This window comes from Astyanax mexicanus, chromosome 5 (assembly GCF_023375975.1).
Source record: "Astyanax mexicanus isolate ESR-SI-001 chromosome 5, AstMex3_surface, whole genome shotgun sequence".
NCBI classification, from domain to species: Eukaryota; Metazoa; Chordata; class Actinopteri; order Characiformes; family Acestrorhamphidae; genus Astyanax; species Astyanax mexicanus.
Window position 1 is genome coordinate 32,028,994 of NC_064412.1, and position 25,477 is coordinate 32,054,470.

At 39.0% G+C, this 25,477-nt stretch overlaps 2 protein-coding genes across 5 annotated transcripts in view; one reads left to right on the forward strand and one right to left on the reverse strand.

The window, feature by feature from the left end:
* marf1 (meiosis regulator and mRNA stability factor 1) overlaps positions 1–13,310 on the forward strand; it is a 29,221-nt gene extending 15,911 nt beyond the window's left edge. For all 3 annotated transcript variants that reach the window (XM_007231300.4, XM_007231299.4, XM_007231302.4), the window contains 10 exons: positions 1,498–1,718; positions 1,856–1,998; positions 2,294–2,427; positions 3,293–3,495; positions 4,937–5,164; positions 6,657–6,890; positions 7,078–7,305; positions 7,653–7,713; positions 9,043–9,141; positions 9,819–13,310. In XM_007231300.4, coding sequence (XP_007231362.3) covers positions 1,498–1,718; positions 1,856–1,998; positions 2,294–2,427; positions 3,293–3,495; positions 4,937–5,164; positions 6,657–6,890; positions 7,078–7,305; positions 7,653–7,713; positions 9,043–9,141; positions 9,819–10,315 — 2,048 coding nt within the window. In that variant the 3' untranslated portion in view covers positions 10,316–13,310. The remainder of the gene's footprint in view (positions 1–1,497; positions 1,719–1,855; positions 1,999–2,293; positions 2,428–3,292; positions 3,496–4,936; positions 5,165–6,656; positions 6,891–7,077; positions 7,306–7,652; positions 7,714–9,042; positions 9,142–9,818) is intronic.
* A 6,050-nt stretch (positions 13,311–19,360) lies between these two features.
* Positions 19,361–25,477, reverse strand: part of bmerb1 (bMERB domain containing 1) — a 41,140-nt gene continuing 35,023 nt past the window's right edge. For both annotated transcript variants that reach the window (XM_007231296.3, XM_007231295.3), the window contains exons 4-6: positions 23,790–23,904; positions 22,336–22,418; positions 19,361–20,282 (exon numbers count right to left, since the gene is read on the reverse strand). In XM_007231296.3, coding sequence (XP_007231358.2) covers positions 20,164–20,282; positions 22,336–22,418; positions 23,790–23,904 — 317 coding nt within the window. In that variant the 3' untranslated portion in view covers positions 19,361–20,163. The remainder of the gene's footprint in view (positions 20,283–22,335; positions 22,419–23,789; positions 23,905–25,477) is intronic.

Genomic DNA, 25,477 nt, shown 5'->3' on the forward strand with positions numbered 1-25,477 from the left:
GCTGTGTATCAGTATCGCCCAATTTTCAGCCAAAATACGGGACCAGTGATGGGGCGATTTCCTTCTGATTGAGTCAATCCTATTTTGGAGTTAAGGGTTAAACAGTTAAGTTAAGCAGCTCTGTGTGTGGATCATTGTTAAAGCTGCCACATAAAGTGGTCCTGGAAAGCTGCAGTTCCTCATCCAAAGTCTAGATGGAAGAATAGTTGAAATGACTCACGTGAGGATCGCCGCTTTCTTGAAGCACTCGTAAGAACCACACATTGCTACACACCTGCTACAGCTCAGCTCAGTCTGGAGCTTTTTTGCTAGTGTAGGAATAATGTACCTTGTGGTGGAAACAAAATAGAGATTCCACTAAGTTAATAATGCTGCTTCCCGGAGTCCATCTTTCAGCCTTGGACAACAGAAATCCAAAGGAATCACATTTATAATGTTTTTAGTGCTGGATAAGCAGTGATTTTTAACCTGAGCTCCACAGGGCATTTTTTTTACTGGTAATCATAGACTGTCAGAGTGTTAGATTGTTGTTATTGTTAAAATAATAACTTTGTTATGTATATTGACAGTAAATATAGGCTATTTTAGGCAGTAAACTGAAAACAGTAATACCCATTCCTACGCTATTGGCGTCTAAGTAAACATAAACAGAATCATAAAACTATTTACACACACCACTTATGTTTTTTTGTACTCAGCTTAGATTTCCCCTTTCAGTTTGCTTAGATGTGTAATTAGGGAGATCTGTACCAAGTTTGTGTAGCATTTGTGTGGCCTTTGACCCCGCCCAACATCTGGATCAACGACCAAAAGGGCTGAAAATTGCCCAAAAAAAAATGCAGATCGGTCCATCTCCCTAGTAATTACAAATCGCAATTTGAGCGCACACTCATTGACATTAACATGCTGTGTATGTGCACTTGTTTATAAGCTAAAGAATAGAGAAGCAGCATCTGAAGTAAAGTTGGCATGTGGACTGAAGTTGGGGACATTACAGCAGTTCTGGCTGTAGATCTTGTGCAGCTCCACCAAAGATATAGTGCAGTATCGGCATTCTGGTTGCAGAGTTGCAATGACTGAGACAATGTTCTTCATTTTTCAGTCAGTGAAGATCCAGGATGATTGAGTCTGGTGTTTTATTTATTTATTTTTTTAATATATTTTTATTGACAATCATACTTGTCCTTATGGGACATTTCAATCTGTGTGTGTATATGTGCGCGGACACATACGTCAAAAACAAACAGTAGTCGTCATACCCACAATATCAAACCTATATACATACAAGGGGTGATCTTGTCAGTACATAGATAGAATTAGTTATTAGAATTAGTAATTATATAGTATTATAATTATATAGTAATTATAATAACTAATTATTAGAATTAGTGAATATGAAATCAGGCCTAAGGGGTGCAACATATTTTTTCACGTCTGAGAGGAATTGTCTCCTTGTCTGGTGTTTTAAAACAAATTCTATGTTGTGTTTGTGTTCAGACCCGTGGCTGCAGCGCTGCAAGAGTCCGGTAGGTAACCCCCAGCTAATCCAATTCAGTCGTGAGATTGTGGACCTGATGAAGAGCCAGCCGTCCTGCCTGATGCCCATCACCAAATTCATCCCTGCCTACCACCATCACTTTGCTAAGCAGTGCAGGGTCTCTGATTATGGCTACTCTAAACTGCTAGAGCTGCTGGAGGCTGTTCCACACGTACTGCAGGTAGCAATCCACTCATATCAAACCATGAAATCTTCTTTGTAATCTTTTCTCTTTTTTTTGCTCATACACACACTAAATATTGTCTGGCTGCCTGGCCCTCCTCTGCTGTTAATTTCTGTTTTATATCCACATTACAGATCCTAGGCTTAGGCTCTAAGCGATTGCTGACCCTCACGCACAGGGCGCAGGTGAAGCGCTTTACTCAGGATCTTCTCAAACTGCTCAAGTTTCAGGCCAGCAAGCAGGTCGTCATTAGGGACTTCATGCAGGCCTACCACTGGTGAGTCATAGTAGATCAGTTTGCACAGTCTCTGCTGATGTGAGCTTTTGTGTGCATGTGTATTATTTTAAGCTCCATACATCTGTTACTTTTGCCTTTGCTGCATAGTTGTACTTTTTTTTTTTTTTTTTTTGAGAATTTAAAAAATATATACATTTTATAATGGATGCGGAGCCTAGACCCAGTTGTTGACTGCATTTTCTTTACAATTAGAAAAGTATCTCTTTAAAATTCTCTGTAGTCCAAGGCTATGCTTTATCCTTGTCCCCTATCATGTCTGGGTGCATTGTGACAGGTGCTTTTCTAGAAACTGGCATGTGGTTGACTACGGTATGTGTGACCTGATGGACCTGCTGACAGAGATTCCTGACACCACCATCTCTATCACGCAGCAGGACTCTGACACAGTCATATCCGTTCCCAAGAGAGGTGAGTCTTCATCCTACACACTTACATACATATTTATAAAACACATGCACATAAGGGGTATGAGAAAATATCAATATACAGCTCTGGAAAAAAATAAGAGACCACTTAAATTTCTGAATCAGTTTCTCTGATTTTGCTCTTTATAGGTATTAGTTTGAGTAAAATGAACATGGCTGTTTTATTCTATAAACTACGGACAACATTTCTCCCTAATTGCAAATAAAAATATTGTCATTTACAGCATTTATTTGCAGAAAATGAGAAATGGCTGAAATAACAAAAAAGATGCAGAACTTACAGATCTCAAACAATGCAAAGAAAACAAGTTCAAATTCATAAAGTTGTAACAGTTCAGAAATCAATATTTGGTGGAATAACCCTGTTGATAACTTCCATGTATCTCAGCATTTTCTCCTCACACACTGCTTTTGGATAACTTTACGCCACTCCTGGTGCAAAACGTCAAGCAGTTCAGCTTGGTTTGATGGCTTGTGACCATCCATCTTTCTCTTGATTATATTCCAGAGTTTTTTGTTTATTTTTGTAAAATCAAAGAAACTCACAATTTTTAAGTGATTCTCTCTCTTTTTTTTTTTTTCCCCAGAGCTGTATTTGAAGGTATCGCAACATTTTTAATTGCAGTACTGTATCAATTCTCTAATTAATAGTTTAACTGCAAAATTGGTTCATGTACCCTGTACACAGATCTCACTGTTCGGATTGCACAAAGTTATATTATATTTAGAGTTTTACTCTATGACAAAGCCTTCCTTTAGAACATCAGAATGCTTTTATTATGTAACGTATGATGTTGTGCAACAAGTACAGGAATCATGACTAGTTTTGTGTGTTCTTTGTGTCTCAGAGCGAACACCAGAGGAGGTGGAACGCACAAAGCAGTTTGGGAAGGAGGTTGTGGATCTGCTGCGCCACCAGCCACACTTCCGCATGCCTTTCAGCAAGTTCATCCCCACCTACCACCACCACTTCGGCCGTCAGTGCAAGCTCACATACTACGGCTTCTCCAAGCTCATGGAGCTGTTTGAGGCCATTCCAGATGTGCTTCAGGTAGGTCATGCAACCTGCTGTTGTGGCTCATTATAAAAGGTATTTTAAGAACTGCTGGTGCGCTGGAAAGCATCTTAAAATGCACAATATTTCCAACAGCAGAACAACATCTTGAGTTCTGCCTCTTTGTATAGACCACAATTCACCATCTTCTGATGCAGAGGTGGTTGAAGGGTTTTCACTGTAAACAAACAGCAGCATATCTGATTCAACTTTGTTTAATCAAACAAGCGATCGCATGAGTTTCTGCTCGGCTGGAGTGAAAACCTGCAGCCTCACAGATCCTTTGTAAATAAGATTGAACACTACTGTTCTAATGGTTTCTTGCAGCATGAATTATCACATGTTACAAAGCAGAATTAGCTTCATGAACATGTCTGTGAGTGACCTTCAGTCACTGGATCTGAATCCAGTAGAACACTGTTGGAATGTGCTAGAATGGGAGGTTCACAGCATTAATGTGCTCATAAAAGATTTTTTGGTTTTTCACATGAAAGAGGTTTTGTGGGAATCCATGCAGTGAGATCTAAATGAAGACCTTATGCAATATTCGTGAAGTGTTCCTAATTAAGTACCAGAGTAGTGTATAAGTAAAAATTAGGACTGTCACGATTCTCTAAATCCTTAATTCGATTTTATTTCTGATTTTAGGGTCACGATTCGATTCAATTTTCTTTTTTTTCTTTTTTTTTTTACAGCAGGGAGGCCTATGCCAGTTTTAGATTAGTCTATGGTCAGTCATTGGTTTGATTAATCAAATTTACAATATATTATTTCAAAAGGTGGGCTTGATATAAGTGATGCAAAGTGATACACGTGATCTGTAATACACCACATTAGGCACTAATGGTCAAATTTAAATAATTTAATTAAGATATATATGTAATGCCATCTAGTGGCTTTTTTGGTAGCAGCAGTGTGCACTCTTAAAACAGCAATGTGCAACATAACAAAATAAATAATAAAAAATACAGGAACAGTCATGTACAAAATAATAGAATGATTAGAGCCTTAACAAACTGAACTCTATCCTACTTTTAAACATGAAAAATAAGACTCGGTCCCTGAGAATTACAAGTTTTTTTCTTTAACAAATATATTATAATTTTTATCTGTGAGAAAGATGTTCCTTAAGGTACCAAACTATTAACATATTTGAGGCTAGACAAAACAACTGTTATTTTTATTTTTTTTCAAGTTTTTCTTTAAGAAGACAAGAATGTCCACATTCTCTGGAGAAAGGGCTGCTCTTTGAGCAGTCACAATGTCCGCAGTGTCGGCTACAGTATGCTGCGCCATTTACGTAGTTTAGAGGGAGGGCTCATCGATCGTCTTTTTGATTTGGACATAATTTTGATCGATTTCGATAAAATATTGAAATCGGGACACCCCTAGTAAAAATGTATATATTTATATTTCCTCCTTTTCTCTGCCTGCCTAGGTGCTGGAGTGTGGAGAGGAGAAGGTACTGGCACTGACAGAAGTGGAACGAGTGAAGGCTCTGGCAGCTCAGCTGGTAAAGCTTCTGCGTGCTCAGAGAGATTGCAGTCTGTCCGTCAACCAGCTGCTGGCTGAGTACAGCAAGACCTTTGGCTATGGCCTCCGCCTGCAGGACTATGATGCCTGCACGCTGCCTGCTCTGCTTGCTAAACTTTGCCATGTTGTAAAGGTAAATGACCTTTGCTGCCTCAGTGTGGTGTATTCTGCTGATCTCTCTTGTAGACTAATATATAAAATGATGTAGAATATTGAAGTAATGTGCAACTTGACAGGTTTCAGATAGGAATGGTTAGGCCTGTTGAGATAATTACGTTATTAGCTTATTGTATTAAGTCAATCATTTTTGCAGAGCTCGGTATTGACGTTGTTTTTGTGTTTAATTAATTGGAGACTTTTTAAACCAGATGTGATGTTCTGTACACACACAGACACAGTACAGATTTGACACTGTTGTATGCTTTCACACTGTTTAATCAAGGAATACATGAACATCTGTACCTTCTATTTTATTGCAAATTAGACAAAAAAGGCTCCAGACATTCATATCTGTCAAATGTATATTGGCAATCTGTCGTCAGTCCGTCAGCACTTTACCCTATATGATTCTAGTTCAACCAAAGCTGCTGAATGTGTGAATGAGCCTCGTAGGGGAATCACTTATCCCCTCCAGTCAATCACTCCAGCAAACAGACCAGTTACCTTTGCTGCTGATAAAGCTTTATTTTACATGGTAAATACTCCAAACTCCAATATTCCAAAGCCAGATAATTATTGTGACAGGCCTAGGTATCTAATATATTAGGGCTGCATGATATTGGAAAATATTGGAGTTTTTTTCCCTTTGATGATGTATCGCAATATTAAACAATGCAGGATCCGTAATGTCATCAGCCCCGCCCCCACTCGCGTGCTCTCGTGTCAGAGATCTGGACCGACCGAAAGCTAAGTCAGCACCTTAGAGTCAGCTGATCATGCAAAACCTGAGAAAAACAGCATAACAACAATAATCTGCACTTTAACCAGGCATTTAAATGGCTTTTTAAATGGTAAAGAAGAGCGTTTTTCTGTAATTAAAGGCGTGATTTTGGATGTAACTGGAAATATCTGCCTAAAACTGTGGCAGCATCTGCGTTTACAAGCACGTGCCTAGCCATGTGGAGGCCATGCGATTACCTCGTGTTTACACCTGCTCCCCTTCCCCATTGCGCTTCTCAGGCGGCAGCAACATCTTACACCACTGTGTTTCTACTTCTTGTGTCAAGAATCAAAACATTGCAACATGACGTGTTTGATTTAATTGTCTAAGGTGACATGGTGCACATCGTAAAAGAAATGTATAAACGATACATCGTCTAGCCCTAGTATATGTGTATTGAGCCAGAGTAGTCAGAAAATGATGGTACTGGTGTACTGCAGGGGAGTAAATTTGGTGTGCATTAACTATTTGGCAAACAATGGCAAAAATAACCTTTATGCAAAAAGCTGTGTTCTGTATTTTATCTTTGGCTTAATATTATTGGTTCTGCCCAACATTTTCCTGTTCCATTTTGGTGCGTCCTTAAAAATGATTCCAGTCTTAAACTTTAACACCTCGATTACAAAATAGCACAAACTAACACTGTTTGCCATGTTTTCACTTGTATCTGCACCCATTCTTTCAGGTAGTAGACGGGGCTGATGGAAAGGAGGTACAGCTCATCAACAGGAAGTCTCTGCGTGCTCTGACGTCTCAGCTTCTGGCTATAATGATGTCACTTCCTGATGAACATAATTGGCTGGAAGTGGAGGCGTTGCGCAGGCAGTACGAGTTGATGTTCGATATCCCACTCAATCCCTGGGAATACGGCTTCGTCTCACTCTGCGAGCTGCTCAAGAGCCTTCCTTACCTGGTGGAGGTGTGTTTGCAGTGTATATACATAGATATATTGTCAAAGTTATATCATAATATATGAATTTGGTTGTAAATCAGATACCAAATTTCATACCAATAGAAATGCTCCAAAATGGAATAAATAACATTTACTCCCAAAATGTAAAGAAATCTAGCCTGTTTTTCCTATTTGTGTGTTTTTCCATCTGCAGATGTTTGTGGGCGAGTGTGATAATGATGCTAAGCCTGAAGAACGAGTGAGGTTGACCCGTCTCTATCAGTTTGCTCGAAATGTTCGAGCACTTTTGCACACCTACCACTATAACCAGATTTTCCTGACTGAGTTTTGGGGAGCCTTCAGCAAGTACACAGGCCGTGAGTTTCAGCCTCGTGAATACGGATATAGCACTTTGGATGAGCTTCTGGCAGCTATACCCCAGGTTAGTTCCACACTCATGCCCATGAAGACATTCATTCAATAGAAAACTACAGAAAAAAGTGGGCTACCGGAGTACTAGCCAAAAAGAAAAAATTGCCATTGACGCAGAGAACCCTGCTCTACAGCACATTTTAAATGTGTATTGTATTCTTGTTGGTAATTTGACTTGCTCCAGTTCAGCACCAGTCGTAGCTTTTATAATATTTATGAGACGTAAAAGAGCAGGCTGCTAAATGTTGTGCATAGATAATACAGACTGAAGAGTACAGACCTAACATTTTCTTTTTCTTCCAGGTTTTTGATTGTGTTGCTGCTGATTTTAATATGTACTTTTATCTTTTTAATTAGGTAGTCTGGATAAAGGGCCATGGCCATAAGAAAATCATTGTGCTGAGAAACGACATGAAAGGTAATATTCACGTCTATGCCACTAACAGTATGACATACCAGTACTGCTTGGTTTCTATTCAAAGCATTTAGCAAAACCTGAGCAATTACATTTCAGCTAAAATGCTGAACAAGTCATGTTTCCATTCACTATAGTTGTTTGTTTATTTAAAGGGAAAAAAAACATTTGTAAATTATTTTCTTTAAGCATAATTTTTTAATTTCTTTCAAATATGCTTGTTTGGAAAAGTAAAAGAATTGTTTATATGATGACAACAACATTTACAATACATAATGCTTCTGAGCGCTTAATTGTAAGTAGATACCTTTATCGTCGTGTACAAAAATACATAATTTTCAATACTTTTCCATCTAGTTCTATTAACCTTTACATGTCGTCTTTGCTGTTTTGTGAAGTCTGTTGTAAAATCGAGGTCCCCACCTGAATGTAGATATTTAGTGCCATCTGGTTTGCCATCTTGGTTAAAGATGTATTGTATGCCCAGCAAATAATCTTTAGGCTCCATCTTTGGGGTCTGGCTAAAGGCAGGTTATGTTGTGTTGGGGAAAGATTTTCTATAAATGTGTTCATAATTAATCTTTATCTTTTTTACATTTTGAAAATGATAATTTTGACAAGCATGTGTACTTTTTGCACATTTCTACATATCAGCCCTTTATTTCCATTAATTATTTTCTTATCACATCCTCATGTATTGCACATGCTTTATCATTTTCATTCCTACTCTATTTCTATATGTTTCTGTTTACATTTCATAGATATGCTTGGTATTTAATGTTTGCTTTCTGTTCTGTATGAACGGACCATCCTCATCACTCGGGATGGGCAATATTATATCGTATACAATATATTGTGACACAGAAATATCGTGATATTAAAAATTCATATCGTGATAATAGTGATGTTCTGCCTTAAAAGTAGTCTATTATTTACTGTGAAGCTTTAAGTGAATGTATTGTTTAATTGTTTTAGTTTGCAGTTTATATGCATGCATTAAATATTCTGCAATATTTTTTGCTGCATTATATTATTTTATGCTATATTATTTATTTTGCCACATTATGATTATTCTGTTATACTATTGTACTATATTCCTGAATGAATTATTTTAGTTTTCCTATTTCACCAAGTATATCGTTATCTCAAAAATACCCTGAAATATCGTGATATTATTTTAGAGCCATATTGCCCACCCCTACTCATCACTAGTCGTACAGTTTGACTGACTGTATATGACCAATAAACTTTTATTTGATTTGAGTTTATACTGGAAGCTTACAGTTCATGATTGTACATTTTTTGATTCCTGCTTTGCATGTGTGTCCCCAGCTCGAGTCAGCCCTGCTAACACAGAGACCCCTCAGCCTGAGGAGGTCCGAGAGAGCCAGAGCCCTGCCAGCACTCAAGATTCTGGCACACACAGTCCAGGTGAACACACTGCCCACACAGACACACACACACACATGCACAGAAATGTACTGCATCATCAGAAAGCTTTCTGGCACACTTTATACCAGTGGGTTGAGAAGTGTACAACCTTCATCCTGCCGTAGAGGAGCTATCTACAGTTGGAAGCTGCTCACGAAATAGACCTTGCTTTATTCTTTATTCTCAAGGATTGTTTATTTACTTTTGCTGTTTTTGAGAACTACAAATCTCCTTCCCAGTCTCAAGTCTTTTGCGGCCCCCAACAGTTTTCTTTTTTTAGGATTACCCTGTATTTTAGCACCATCCTTCTTCCCATCAGCTCTGAAAAGCTTCCCTGTCCCTGTTTAAAAAAAAAAAAAAAAAAACAGCCCCGCAGCACGATGCTGCCACCACCATGTTTCACAGTGGTGATGGTGTGTTCAGGATGATGAGCAATGTTACTTTTCTGCCACACAGTGCTTTGCATTTAGGACAAAAAGTTAAACACTTTTTTCAGTATCGACCGATCGAGATGAAAGACGATCAGCGATCTAAATCATACCCAAAAACACCATTTGGTCCATTTCTAGTGTAATTACTTTTGCAAGCCACCGTATCCATTAAATGATGTAATTTAGTGCCCCTATTCAACTAGTTAATTTATCCCTTTTAACTTTTCATTTTAATCTTTTCTCTAGGTGGCAGCACAGGTGATGCAGAACTGCTGTGCCTGAACTCTGCCTCTCCAGTAGACCTGCTGTGTGGGCCGGTCCCGTCCTGCCTGCCTTCTCCTCAGCTCCACCCTGACCCTGTCCTGCTCCAGAACAGTGATCTTATCCACTTTGAGGAGCGCTCTCAGCCCCAGCTCACAGGCGGTGCAGCAGAGCAGCACCAGCCAGTTCACGACCGCCAGCCACAGGCAGCTCTGTCCCCCAGCAGCTATACCTCAGACCGTCTCTCAGCTTCAGATGTGGAGAACGGAACGCCGGAAACCTCCTCCACCTCTTCTGTTCAGGACGACGGCAGGTCAAACACTGACGCAGAGTCGCACAGTACAGCGGGCTCGGGTGTGACCAAGCCCCCACAACCTCCAAACCTCAAACCCCATGCCACGGACAGCCCCAGCAAGAGACATTCACGCAACAAAGTCAGGCTAGCGGCTAACTTCTCCTTCTCTCCAGCCCCTTCAGTCTGAAGCACGGTTACTCACATATAGTCCTGACAAGACATAGTGCAGCTCAGCGCTTAGCATTTTCCCTGCGCAGATATTCCAATTACAACTCATTAATGGATGATACAGCGTTGATCGAATAATTAGCCTATAGGTTTGAGCAGGGAAAGTGCTGAACTTTAGTGCTGCTGCTGTGGCCCTGTAGGAATATATCTGATTAACAATAGTCTTTAGGTTCACTGTGTTTAAACTTCATCTCATTCTGCTGCAGCTTATTGTGCATGTTAAAGTCCTCCATCAAACACGTGTTCATTTGTCACGTGTTTACTTTTATTGGGTTGTAGCTTTTTTTTTTTTTTTTTTTCTTGCGTTTTATCAAATGGCCACATTCTTCTTTGCAATCACAACCTCAAAATTCATTTTTTTTTTTTTTTTAAGGAAAAAATTAATTCATATGAAAACAAAAATCTCTCTGGGTTAGCTATAACTGAAGTATTAGCGTTCAGTATCAAATGGCAGGTCTAGCCAAAATAACATTTGGAAATCTTGATTTTATTTCACTGAATTTACAATAATGTGAAGTTAGAAGTTGGTTATTTTAAGTCCTCTGACCCTCCTGCTTGCACACAGTAAAGGAGTTCTCCTACATCAGTTTTACAATATTGTGCTATTTAATTCTAGAAAGGGGAGTAGATTTATTCCCACATTAAGCTCAGTTATGTTTAACTCCTATTTACTCCAAATAAGTTGCCTTCCTTTGTATTTGTGGGGCATATATAATTCTTTGTGTACTCTAGAATTCTTTAGAGTTTAAGAGCTAAACCTATTTTCTCCTTAAAATTATATTCAAAAAAACCTTAGTGCACAGTTCTTTAATAGCCTAAGTTTAGAGTAGGATCGGCATTTTGTTTCTAAACATGGTGCAGGTAGTTTCACTTTTTAATGGCAGATAAAAGATCTCCATGATCTCAGACGGTAAGTAAGTTCCAGATGGTACTTCAGTCTAGGTTTTCAGCCTCCAAGCTTGTTGGAGTGGCTGACTGAACAGAACATTCATGTAGGATAAAGTCACGGTGGTTGTTGTGGAGCTCCTCAGTGAGTTTTAAAGCATGCACTTCGAGATAGAAGGCAGGCTGACTGAAGCAGAACTTCTGAGCGCTGGTTGTAGCAGTTAAACAGAGGAACTGAAGCCCTTTGTTGCTGTTGGGGGCCAGAGTGGAGCTCCTTCTTTTCATTTTCTTTTTTTAGCCAAGTAGTCTGCAGCTTATGCTTTGGTAGGTTGGTGTTTTGTATGAAATTTTATATGCACATGGTGCATAGATCATTTCTTTGAAAGGATGTGACTGGTTTAGTAAGCTGTGTATCATTTTTAAAATTGGTTTGTTCCAAGCGTTTTCACTGCTGGATCATGCTAACAAGAGCTTTGGTTCATCTTCTTAGCTGTTCCTCAGGAAATGCCAAGGTTGTTTTGTTTAACCTTGATCAGTTTGTGGTTTGTTTGCGTCTGTCTGTCTCTGTTAGCTTCTTGACAGGAGAGTTTAGCATGTGTGACTTGGACTTATAGAGATTAGCGTTGGGTTTTAAAGTGCTTGGGTTGGAAAATGCTGAAGGCGAGCCATCGTGGTATCAGGGGGACGCACAGAGGCCCCTTTGATTTTTCTGTGGAATGAGCCGGGCTTTTACAATGGCTTGTATCAGCCTCGGCACCATGGGAGAAGAATAAAGCAGCGTCGGCACGTTTTCCACCCTGTGAGCACCCTCACTGTGTTCTAGTTTGTCGATTTCATTATTTCCACAAGGTTGTTTTGTTAAGCATTTCCGTGAAATAGACTTGGTACTGAAGACTTATCCTGCATGGTGTCAATGCTGTCTGGGTTTACGCCCAGAAAAGAACCTAGATTGAATGTCTGATGAGCTGCCACTAGGGTCTAAAACAGGGCAGAGTGGACATAAAAAGCAACCCGTGGGACATTTGTCCACATATGATGAAATTACTTCCTTTTTTATTATGATATTAGTATTATTATACGCGATATAAACAATGGGCTCTGGCCTCAAACCTGCTGGATGCTTTTTTTTAGCCTGTTTGGTTTTCAGTTTGAAAGGCCCAGCTGTTAGGCTTAATATAGTTTAGTGCAGTCTAATTATATCACTGCGCTTTTAGTTCTCAGCTCAAAACGTTCCTAATTTACTGACCTGCCACCACGAGATGGCTGCGTTACGTCCCAAATAAATTCCTTTCATCCAGGTTGTTAAAAACAGCTCTAAAAAAATCCCAAAAGCATTTTTAAAGACTGTTATCAAAAGGCCTGATATTTCTTTAGGAGGCAACAACATTGCTGAGTAGTTGTTTATGAGAAGCCCTAAGGTAAACTTTCATTTAGCTGTTTAAGGAGAAACCTAAATCTAAGCTGCTCAGACCTCAGTTATAGCTAACTCTGAGTACAAAAATACACATTTTTGTTGTTGCTTATGCACATTTGCATAGTCGTATTGATGTCGTATTGAGTATTTCCGTTGAGGTTTGTTGTGCACATGGTGCAGTGTGGATCCATTCCAGCGTTTCTTCGTTTTGTGTCAAGTGATTGATTAAGCTGCCGACAATGTGTTTCTACATACTGTCTCTGTGCAGTAAGTGTAATTAAAGTTAGTTCCATCTCAGTAAATCTAAGCAGGACTGTTAATTACTGTTAACTGTCATCATTTATTTCCCCCTATTAAATAAAAATGTTCATTTTATTCAGTTAGAAGCTACTATGAGGTGAAATGATGCCAAGACCCCTGACCACTGTATAATTGCTCTCTGATCTGCTGCAGGAATGTGGCCATATTAACCTGAATTATCCCTGTCGAACAGTATTTTGGTTCTCTTGCTGAAAGAACTTAATTTGCATGGTCTTCACCATATTATTCCTCTGTTTGGTCTCTTATGCCGTCATCAAAAACGTACTGTAGCAGTTTCACTCTTTTGTAGAGTGATAAAAAAAAATATTTCTGTTATTAAATTTCACAAGCATCAGTTTTGTCTTCTGGAATTTTTTTATTTTTTATTTTTTTTGGGATCAATGTAAAGTACTTTGACCAGCATGACTGACATGGTCAGTGATAGTCAAATGGCTCAGTGTCAATGCAGAGCTGAGAAAGAACCATCACCCAAATAATTAAAAGAGCTGATCTGTGGGGTCCTGATAATTGAAAAACAGGTTAAAAGGAGGATAGTACACTATGCAAAGAAACAAAAGAACTATAGTTTGTAATTATTAAATTGCTAAGTGTTTCCATATGATCAGTGGAGCTGAGAATATGGATGATGATGTGTAGAAAAAAAATATTTATAAGGTCTTGATCCATCCTTGATCCATGTAAATCCTTTTTACCACACAACCTTTGTAAGTGTAACTTTCTGGTTAAGTGGATTGAAGCCCTTACTCTTACTCCCATTGCATGTTCAATAAAATTTAAATGACCACATAATACCACTGTTCCAAACACCACAAAACAAAACAAACCGAAGATGCAGAAAGATGCTTTTATTTAAACATATATTTACAGAAAATGTTCAGCAAGTTGTGCGTTTATTCACGCTCTACAGAGGGACCTTCTGGGATGACTTCAAACATCTGGAACGACCACATCGTTCCCGAAGTTTGCCGCCCTGCCGTTCCGGATCCGAAAAGCTTCACAAACACGGAACCAGTTAAGATACTTACAGCAACAACGGAAAAAGAAACCTAGCTGACAAATAATTCAGTATCTACCCTGCTCTTATTTACAGATAAAGATTGTTTGTTGTTTTTGTGAACTTGGTGTTGACACAGCAGAAACAGAGAACCTGAAATGAAGTCCATAAAAAGATTGCAAGAAACTCGTCCATGAGAGAAAGTGAGAATTCCTCTTCTCTCTCTTCACGTTTATAACAAGGAAATCTGAAGCTGACACAGTGGAGCTAGATTTTGCTCAAAATTCAACATTTAGTGAAATATTCATGAACTCAAACGCAGCTTTTTGGCTCTGCAAATTCCAGCAAATTCAAGTGATGCTCTGTAGGGAAAGCCTGTCTCAGACAAAGTACACCAGCTGATTTATTTTTTTATTCTGTTTTGTCTTCAAATCTTGATTCACTTGTCATTTAATATTTTTCCTTTAATCATCTCTGATACAAAAATCATTTTGAAGCAAAAAAAATACATTTTAAAGGCAGATGAATGTTGGCAGTCTGAGATAGCTACAGAGTTGTATTGCTGACAATTTAGCATATTATTATGAGATGTTATGAGTGTAGTGAAAATAACATTTAATTGAAGGCTACAATCAAAATTAAAATTTAATTATGATGTTCATGTAAAAACATCATAGTTGACAGCATAATTTTTTAAAGGTATGAAATGTTGTACTGTTGTTCTTGTTGGTTTGAGATGGTGTTTAAAACTGTAGATATGAAGACCTAGAACGTTCCATAATTGAGAAAATATCTCATTTAGAATATCAGCATTTATACAAATCACCCCTTAGACTTGCTTTATTCCTAATCAAACATCTAATCTCATGATAACAATAACTAAAAGATCATGATATTTAAGCTGTTTGTTATATGCTGTTTTTTTTTTTTTATTAACTAAGATACATATATTTAAGATACAAATATTAATATAAGATACTCTCTCAGTGACGGCAAGATGTTTTTACTCTCCTCTATTATGTCATCAGATATTTTCTTGTTATAACGTCTAGTTATAACGTCTTGTAATAACAGGCTAAAGAAGAGCTGGAGGGGGGAATGGTTTGTCAGCAATACATCTCTGTAGATGTATGTAGCCTCACGTAAAAATGAAAATAGTGCTGGGCTGCAAATGATACATACACCTACATCTCCAATTCTCCACTTAAAGGGATGAAATAAATGCATATATGTGTATATATATGTATATGTGTGGATATGTTTGTGTGTATACCCGTTATTTACTTCAACGCAACCAGTGAGTTAACATGGTGATAGAAAATGGTTGCTTAGAGCTAATGTACAGTGATGATATATTGTGCTTGTATTGTTCTCATTAACAAACACACAGATACCCACTAATTCCTGTACAGGTTCTGTTTGCAGTGCTGCTTCACTGGCTGTTCATTTTGGGGCATTAAGGGTCTTCTGGGATGCTTCATAAAGCAGGTTTACTCTGTTTAGCCAGATAACTTAAGCCTAGGGTCGGGCTGTCATGATAATTAGGTTATTGATTTAATCGTAAAATATATGAACCTGACCACAATCATTTTTTCTTATTTAAATTGTTTTATTTATTTAGGATATTTAAACTGCAAATGCATAATCAATTGCCATGAGCCATTTCATCTGGTGGTGTTGGTCCAACATCAGTTTTTCCGGAAAATCTTACAGCACTTCATGCTTCCCTCTGCTGACACTTTTTATGGAGATGTGGATTTCATTTTCCAGCAGGACTTGGCACACTGCCCACACTGCCAAAAGTACCAATTATTAAAATGTTCTGAGACACTGATTTTTGGATTTTCCTTTGCTGTAAGCCATAATCAACAACATTAAAAGAAATAAACGCCTGAAATAGATCAGTACCAATTGTTCTTATGTGAAGTATTTTTTTTTATAATATTCTTATTTTTTGAGATACACTAGTATATAAATAAATAGGGTTGCAGCGGTAACCGGTTTCACGGTATACCATGGTATTAAAATGCACGGTTATCATACCGTGTGTGTTTGCTTATTACCGGTAAAAGGCAAGCCAGCGGAGAAACTCACACGCGCATGCGCAACTCTGCTCCGCTTCAGCTGCTCAGCACACAGCGGTGAGAACAGCAGAAAGTGCATCAGAATAAACAAACCTCCGTCCGCCTAAAAAAAGGCTAAACTAAAATCAGCAGTGTGGGACTATTTCAGAGACCCGCCGAACGCACCCGAGGATGGTTATCCGATTTGTAATCAATGTGGCCGTAAAGTCACAGCTAAAGGTGGACATACGCCAAACCTGTTCTCCCATCTCTGAGAACAACACCCCGCTGTGCAGCGCAAAGTATGTGTTTAGTTTATAATTTTAATCTGAACCTAAATAAAACCTCTTTGTAGTCGTGCACAACCCAAAAGCGCTGAGTTATCCGAAATTTGGGCACGCAGGTACAGGCGTATAGTGCGTGCTACGATGGATTCACGTGTCCGTGTAAAGGTCCTGGCCGGACTGGATGTGAAAGACGCCATTCATTTAAATGCGTTCATTTTCAAATTCTGACGTGCCTGTTTTTCATATGTTAAAACCAGACTCAGTGTGAAAGCCTTAAAATAGAAATCTCTATTGTGAGGATCATGTCAGAAATAAATCCCCTCTTTCTGCAGTATCTGGTTATATACCAACTTGGCAGTAAAACGGACGTTTACAACAGTTGTTGATCAGACACTGACCCAGGCTCAGTTTATCAGATATTAAATAATTTAAACTTAAATAATTGTACTGAATATTTTAAATACAGGACCATTACTTTTTAGAGTACATGTAATGTGTGACACGTGTGTGTGTGTGTGTGTGTGTGTGTGTGTGTGTGTGTATGTGTATATATATATATATATATTTTTTTTTATATATACACCCTTAATGCCCTTAAGAGTAGTGGAAAAACCTGGTTTCCTTCACCTAATGGTGTACAGCTTATTTTTTTAAGGAGACATTATCTATATAGTTGTTCCAGGTTTCTACAATAAATAGTTAATTGAACAAAAAACCTTTGTTGTAATTTCTTTAAGGGTCAGTTTAATAATACAGGTGCTGGTCAACGAATTAGAATAATTTGAAATAGTGCAATCATGAAATTCTTTGAATGCATTTTTTGTGCAGAAAGCAAATCAGGTGTTCACCGCACCTGTCCTACTCGTTAGACTAATCACAGAACTCGTTACCTGGAAAAAAATTTGCTCAGCTGAGCTTTCCAAAAGGCCCATTTAGGCCATTTAACTGTGACACTGTTGTTTTATTGAATTAGAATAATGGAGAAACCGTTTCATTGAATTAGAATAATTTTTATTATAATTACAATCATCACTTTCTCAGTATTTTGTGGCTGCCCCCTTGGCTTGTATGACTGCCTGAAGTCTCCGCGGCATCGATTTGACCAGCTTGTCGCAAGTTTCCGCACTCACAGCTTCCCAGGCAGTGGGGATGTTCTGCTTCAGTTGGTCCAGCGTAGTAGGCTTTCTGTCGCGAATTTTCCGCTTGACGATGGCCCAAAGGTTTTCAATGACATTGAGGTCAGGCGAGTTGGCCGGCCATGCCAAAACTTCAAGCTGTTTTTTAGTGAACCAATCTTTGGTCGACTTTGCCGCATGAGCCAGTGCAAGATCCTGTTGAAATATGAAGTCTTCTTCGCCGAACTGTTCCTCAACAGTCGGAATCAGGAACGTTTCCAGAACATCTTGATATACGGCAGCATTGACAGTCTTCTTGAGGAAGCAGAGTTTCCCTACACCTCGAGCGGACATGCATCCCCAGACCATAACGCTCTGGGGAAACTTGACGGATCTTTTCACGCACTCGTGGTTGTAGGTTTCGCCACCACGACGCCAGACACGAGGACCTTGGTCACCGAAGGAGATGCAGAAGCGTGATTCGTCACTGAAGACCACTTTCTGCCAGTCTTCAGCAGTCCACTCGCCGTGTTCTTTGGCCCACTTCAGACGTTTCTCCATTTGTTTCTTGTTCAGGATCGGTTTTACTGCTGGAACGCGAGATTTGAAGCCGAGTTCGCGCAGACGACGGTAAGTGGTTGATCTGGAGACGTCAGCGCCGGTCTGCTTGTTCCACAAGTCGGTGAGCTCGGAAGTGGACTTGAACCGGTTGCTGACTGCGATATTTCTCAGCTGCTTGTTGTCGCGAGCAGAAGTTTTTTGGACGCCGGAACAGTTGGTGCGCTTGCTGCAGTTTTTCTTGAGAGCTTTGCAGACGGAAGACTGGCTGATGCCGAGCTGCTCAGCAATTTCAGTTTGGGTCAAGCCTTGTTGGCGAAGGGCTTGAATTTGAGCCACTATTCCGGTTGAGAGGTCGCGCTGCTTACCCATGATTGAATTTACAACTTAGAAATTCTACTCAACCCTGACTTTATACTGCACAGTGAACACTCTTCACAGAAAACAAAAATTCGAGCATTTATTCTAATTCAATAAAACAACAGTGTCACTGTTAAATGGCCTAAATGGGCCTTTTGGAAAGCTCAGCTGAGCAAATTTTTTTCCAAGTAACGAGTTCTGTGATTAGTCTAACGAGTAGGACAGGTGCGGTGAACACCTGATTTGCTTTCTGCACAAAAAATGCATTCAAAGAATTTCATGATTGCACTATTTCAAATTATTCTAATTCGTTGACCAGCACCTGTATAGTAATTCATAATAAGATTAGGATGTATTGTCCGATATTACGGAAACATGCCGAGTTTAATAACTTCCAGCTCTTTTCTTCATTGTTTGGTACGTCACAGATATCTGTGTAGGTTTTATTTTACAAATCTGCCCACTACCATACCCCTATTCCCATTTCCACACCCCAGGTTGCCAGGTATAGGGAGCAACAGGCAAGTAGTGCACTGCCGCCATGAAAACGGGCGAGCTGAGTATTTTTCTCATGAACAGGCAGCTGCTTCACTGAGCTTCAGTATGGTTGCTAACCATAGCTTAGTGTAATTTACCACAACCATTAGCATAGCAGAGATAATCTGAATCTGGGAAGGATCGATAGGGGCAAAATGACTCTATAAAGTGTTTGGAAATTGGACTCCTGTAGCCGTTTCACAAACTCACTTGCATTTATTACTGATTGTACTTTTAAGCTATCTGGCTAATTGAGAGATCCTGTTTTGTCATGGGCTTTATTTTGTGTCCATAGGTGTTAAATGAACCATTTGCATTCTCTTAATAATAGTTGTGGAAGGGTTAAAGGAAGGTTTTCTTATTTTCTGTCCCCAAACAGTGCCTGAAGATGGGTGGAGTGATTCAGTGTCAGAAATTAGTTAAGAGGTTGTTTTATCAGAATGTACTGGATGTTTTATTCATGTTCTGATAAAAAAAAATGTAATGTACCACATCTGTATTAATAGCACAATAACATATTTATATTGTATTGAATTGCAATATATTGTTATATCATACTGTATTGTATAAAGTTTGGGTCAGACAGTGGTTCATTTAGTGTTGCTTGAACTCTGACCACTAGCAAGCAGTGTTGTTCTCTTGCCATGACTGGATAAAAAGAAAAATATATATTTTAGTCAATTTTTGTGTTTTATGTTATGTAAACAATTGTCTTTACTTACAGTATCTAGATATATTGAATCATGATGCGTATTGTATCACCAAGTTCTTGCTAATACAAAACCCTAATATATATATATTTTTGGAGAGACCTATTATGAACTTAAGCACTTAGGCCTTCATTAATTTCTGACACTGGAACAGCTACCATTTATTGAAGTTCAATAAAAATCCAGACAAAACATCAGAAGTTCTTCTATGTTCAACGTCCAGTACTCAAAAGAACTTAAATTCTCATTCTTTTGGATTAACTGGGATGTTTCATCACGGTACGGCGTTCTGACCAATTTCTTTAGAGCTAAAGTACACGTTAATGTTCCCCAGGTTTTAGAGGCATGTAGCACAGAGTTCTAGAGTGGAAAATGCTTATCCATTCTCATGTGAGTAATGGCACTTCTAAAACATGTTGGCCTCAAACTCAAAGATGGCACCAAGTCTGCTGAATCCGAAGAAAACAAAAAAATGAAAACGTGTCTACAGCAACCTGATTAACCCCAAGTAAGATCTTTTCCTGAAACATACTGACTGTAGCCTGAAGAGAAACATGAGGAGTTTACATGATGGCACACTGTGTGGCTCCACAGCAGTCTTTAATGATGGCTACGCTGGTCTTGGTGATGGAGGGCTTGTTCGTGGGAGGCTCTGGGATCGGCTTTTTCACTTTTGCAGGACCTGGGAAGGAAAGAGTAGTAGGAAACTTTAGGCTTAAAGGTAGTGTTTATGGTTAAGTCGGGCTTACACCTTTTTCTGTGTGGGTTTCTTCTGAGGACTCAGAGACTCTCCATCTTAACATGGATATCAGGGACCTCATGTACTAAGACTTGCATGGAATTCCTACTCAAGTGTTGTGTATGCTCAGAGCTAATTGGGGGAAAAGTAGGCTGTGATAATATGGATTACAATAGATTACAGTGAGGATTATTAAAAATAAGAAATCTTAAACTTACGATTGTCTACTTCTCTTGTTTCATTTGAATTTAAAAAACATCCCAGATGTGCCCACATGGCGAGCCAGGAAATCCGGCAAGGTGCTAGTTGACATGTACCATATAAATAGGGTCTCTACTGTGGGCTCTCTACTGTTCTGAGTGTTATTAAGCACTCAGCAGAATAACTGCTTCAATTGTTTCTTCAATTGGAGTGGACATGGGGTTAGCGAGGGACAGCACAGTTATGGCACACTTGAAATGCCATCCTGCCCTTTGAGTTAAAGACCTCCCGCTGACTCATTGGTCTGTAGGGGTTGCTAAACGTCACTGACCTCTGTGTTTCTGTAACAGCGTGAATTAAAGGACCTGTCAATCGTAGAAACTACAGTTTTACAAGAAGCACAAAAAGGCCATCAATTGGCCTCTACGCTAACTGACGAGTACTTCTTTATTCTGCACTTGTCTGGTGAAACCCTCAAACACTTTCAGCCCTTACGAGGTATTAATGTCTCAGAATAGGATAATGATAGTAATGATTTTGTCAAGAGTCGAATTTCTGCTTTTCTTTTGACTGTGCTGCCCTTTCTGTTCTCTTCAATAAAAGGGTTCATATCTGTGGTGTAAAACAGTTGGAATTAATTCTCTGTGAGAGCTGGGTTTTATTAAAGCTGCTCTAGTTTCTACCCTCTTACAGCACAGCATGGATGTAGAGGTCTTGTTGGTTTCCAATTTGTGACCAATATTAATTGGCTAGTGGCAATCAAGGACCAGTGGTGGACAGTAATGAATAATTTGTCATTTGTGTACTTATGTGTATAATATTTTGTTTGTCTGTACTTTACTGAAACATTTTAAAGGAAAAATAAGGATAACATCTTCAGTAGTAATGATAAAATGATCAGATAATAAGGAAACATACAAAGTTCAAAGCCATAAATGTCTTAAATACCTCGTCAGCAGAGCTCTAGCCAGTGTTTTCTAACTAGAATTGTGCAGTACATTACGAAAATCTGTGTTTTATTCCTTATATCCATTGTATGGATGACTTTTTACTCTTCATTTCAATGGTAAGAGTACTTTTTACTCCACTACATTATGAGAAATCTGTCATTCATTTTGGTGACATTTGTGAAGCTCTTTTTAAAGCAAGTTTAATTAAACTTGAACTTGTAATCTCTCTTTCGCACTTTTCTGTCTCTCAGTCCTGTCTCTTTTGCTTTTACACCCTACATCTTATGATTTTGCTTTTCTCTCTCTCTTACTGTCTTGTTTCAGCTCTTTTTTACCTGTATCTTGCTTTCTTTTGGTTTTCTCTCTCTTACATTCAAAATACTTCCCACTCTGTGCACTTCATTTGGAATGGGTGGGGCTAAACTTCTTGAGGCTGAATGGGCGGTCTTGTGTTGGTCATCTTATAGTTCTTCATTAGGGGTCAAACACTTGATGGACTATTCCCAGTCCAGCAGTGATGCTAACACAACACTCACTAACACACCACTACCATGCCAGTATCACTCCAGTGCTAAAAATAACCCACCACGCAAAGACTATCTGCTCTTTGGGGGTCCTGTGGGGTCCTGATCATTGAAGAAAAGGGTCAAGAGAAAGGGAAGGAATACAGTCTGTAATAATACTACAAAGTGCTCCTATACGTTCGGTAGAGCTGAAACGGTTAATAGATGTAAAAACAAGGAGGTGGTCATAATGTTGTGCACGATCAGTGTAGTTTCTCCATGATTGAAACATTATTTTATCATTATTTTTACACAAAGGAGCATCTTCTAAACAAAACTCACTCTGTGCGACTCTGGCCAGCTTGTCCAGTGGCATAAGCTTCAGTCTGAGGAACTCTGCCATCTCCTTATCTTCCTCCTGCTCCCTGCAGAGGACAGAGCGAAGAAAAAAACGTTGGACAGTGAAAGTTGGGTGTAAAAATGGGTGAAAGATGAAAAGAGAAAGAGGGAGGGAGAGAAATGGAGTAGAAGAAGTGCAGAATGAGTCATAACGCAGTGTGAGAGCGGCAGCTGGGTCATGGAGGTGTTGATGAGCGCTCGCTCTCTCGCACACATTAATGAGCTTCACTATTTTCACAGCGAACAGAAAAGTGTTTTTCTTCTCTGTTTCTTCTCTACAGTTTACTGAAGGCTGTAATTTAAAGCTGTATAAACCCTGTACGCAGAATTACCTGAGAGTACAGTAAGTATTAAAACATTAAACATTAACATTAAGAGAGAGAGTACGTCATTCATCTTAGTACAGTGAGTATCAAAACACTAACTGGCTACCCCTCTCGAGTGTACACATACACAGAGACAATGCTCAGACACAAATCTATATATTGAAATAACACAAATAAGTGTAACCAGCCACAGGTACCAAGCCTCTATTGCATCCCAACAACAAACAACACAAGTGAGTGTCACTGACAGACACAAACACCCCCATTACCAACACCAATGGTTTACACAGTAGATAAATGAAATCAAATTTATTTATACAGTGCTTCATACAACTAATGTTGTCACAGATCAGGAACAATTTTCTCAGACCTGGAGGAAAAACCTTTCCAGATCCTGAGCTCAGATGATGTATGGCAGCATTGTCTAAATGAATTGGGCTAAACATAGTGTATATTTGGCAACAGGGGTTTTGGCAAATGCGGCTTGGGCCGATTTGCATATTATTCTTGGCAACCGGGGTGGATGTGAACTGAACATTTGGGCCAGAATCAAATCTATATTCAAACCAACGCAGGCTTGGCATGTTGTTTGGACATATCCCAAAATATATAATCCTAATATTGGTGGTAATGAAAATTAATGCTAATAATAACAATAATAAGAACAGCAATGGCAGCAATTAGAAACATTAGAAATGTAAAGCACAACACAAATACTTTCATCCAAACATGGTTAAGCTTGGAAAAAACAGAATTCATTCCCCAGTCACTATTCAGCTGAACAAAATACAAGCTGTACATTACAACACAAACAAGCTAAGCCATGTGGGTTCCCCAACTGGTAAAAAAAAGATCAGAGAAATTGTTTGTGTGTGTGTGTGTGTGTGTGCGTGTGTGCATGCGTGTGCGTGGGCATGTGCGAGAGAAAGCTCCTTATTATCAGTGGAACACATCGCGTGGGCGAGGGGGACGGTTGGATGGTGAAGGTTAATAACAGGTGCAAATCACCACCCCCAGTCCGCCCCTCATTTATTTATTATTTATCTCTCATTTTCTCAGTCTCACACACACCTCAGTCTCTCCACCTCTGCGTCGTCCACCAGGAAATCCCTCTTCTCCACCAGCTTGTGGATCTTTTGAATCAGCTCTTCTTCCTTCTGCCGCTGCTTCTTGCTCTTTTCCTTTTCTATGTGTGTAAAAAAACAACAGATATGTTAAATAGTACCCGTAAACTTCAATTCTGGCTTGTGTTTTGAGAATATTACTGTTGGATATCCTGATATCGATGTGAAACTCGATAAATAATTATCCTAAAGCTTCTCCTTTTTTTTTGGCATTGGCTTGCAGTGTTGGGAAGTAACGGATTACATGTAACGGCGTTACGTAATCAGATTACAAATTATAAGTAACTGTAATCCGTTACAGTTACTGCTTCAGTAAGTGGTAATCAGATTACAGTTACTCTGCTAAAATTAAAGGGTTACATTGCGGTACTTTCCTATTTTTGCTCTTCCAATCCAACACTGACAAAACGCAAATAACATTTTGCGGTGAATACGCTCTGATATGACAGGGAAGGAGGGGCAGCGGCTCACAGCGGCTCCACGCTCACACAACGAGACCAAATTAACTGACATTTTGGTCAACGAATAAAAACGAGACGAAAATGTTTGGCAGGGACGAAATCCAATCAGAACTGATTTAGGTCTGTGAAAGGTAGGGACCAGTTAGGAAGAGATCCAATCACTGCTACTTTAGCGAAGGTGGAGTACCCGCCTCTCCTGCAGCAGCGCCGCGCGGAATTAAACTGTCGATACGGAGCTCGACTGGAAGTTAACTCCACAGTGTTCAGCAGGGAGAGAGGGAGAGAGGGCCGATATATTTCTCTTTTGACGTCGCGAAAAACAAGATAACGTGTAAACCGCGTGGAGCGACTCCATTACCGGTAAAAACACCACTAATCTTTCAGCTTCTGCAGAGCAGAGTCACACAGATCTCCATGCAGAGATCAGCGTTTTAATGCTGATGTTATTTCATGAGCTGATGTGTTTAACTCAGCAGTGCACTAAAACACAGAACTGATACAGAACTCACTCATTAAGATCAGATCATCTGTTTAGTCTCACAGTGGGAAAGATATGATAAATCAGCAGCAGGTCAGAAAGGAACTCAATAATAAAACAATAAAACAATAAAATAAGTGAATCTATGAACCCAAAAGTCTGTGTAAAGTTCCTTACAGCACTTTCTCATAAGTTTCTCACTTTAACTCATGAAGTCTCTCTGTACATCCTGAGAGCATCTCTACAGGACAGTGTGTGAATGTGTGTTCATTTCTAGACTGTAGCTCCAGTAGGTGTGCTGTTAGTGCTGGAGATAAAACTAGATCCTTTAAAAGTTTTTGCATCTACAGCTCTGTTTAAACTATAATTAAACTATTCAGATGTTTTATGACCTGATTTCTAGAGCAAAATTTTAAATGTAAAATATGTATAGTCACACACCTACAATAATAATAGTAATAATAATAATAATAATATACATTAAATCATATATAAATATATTTCACTTTCAAACATTAACAATATTACTCAAGTGGTTATTAAACGTTTCATTTTGTATACATGTAGAGTTAATAATTCAAGGGAACTGATGAACAAGCATTAACATTTACACCCTTTACATTTTAGTCGACTAAATTTACTGTAATTTTAGTCGACTATATTCTTATGACATTAAGTCGACTAAAACTAAAAACA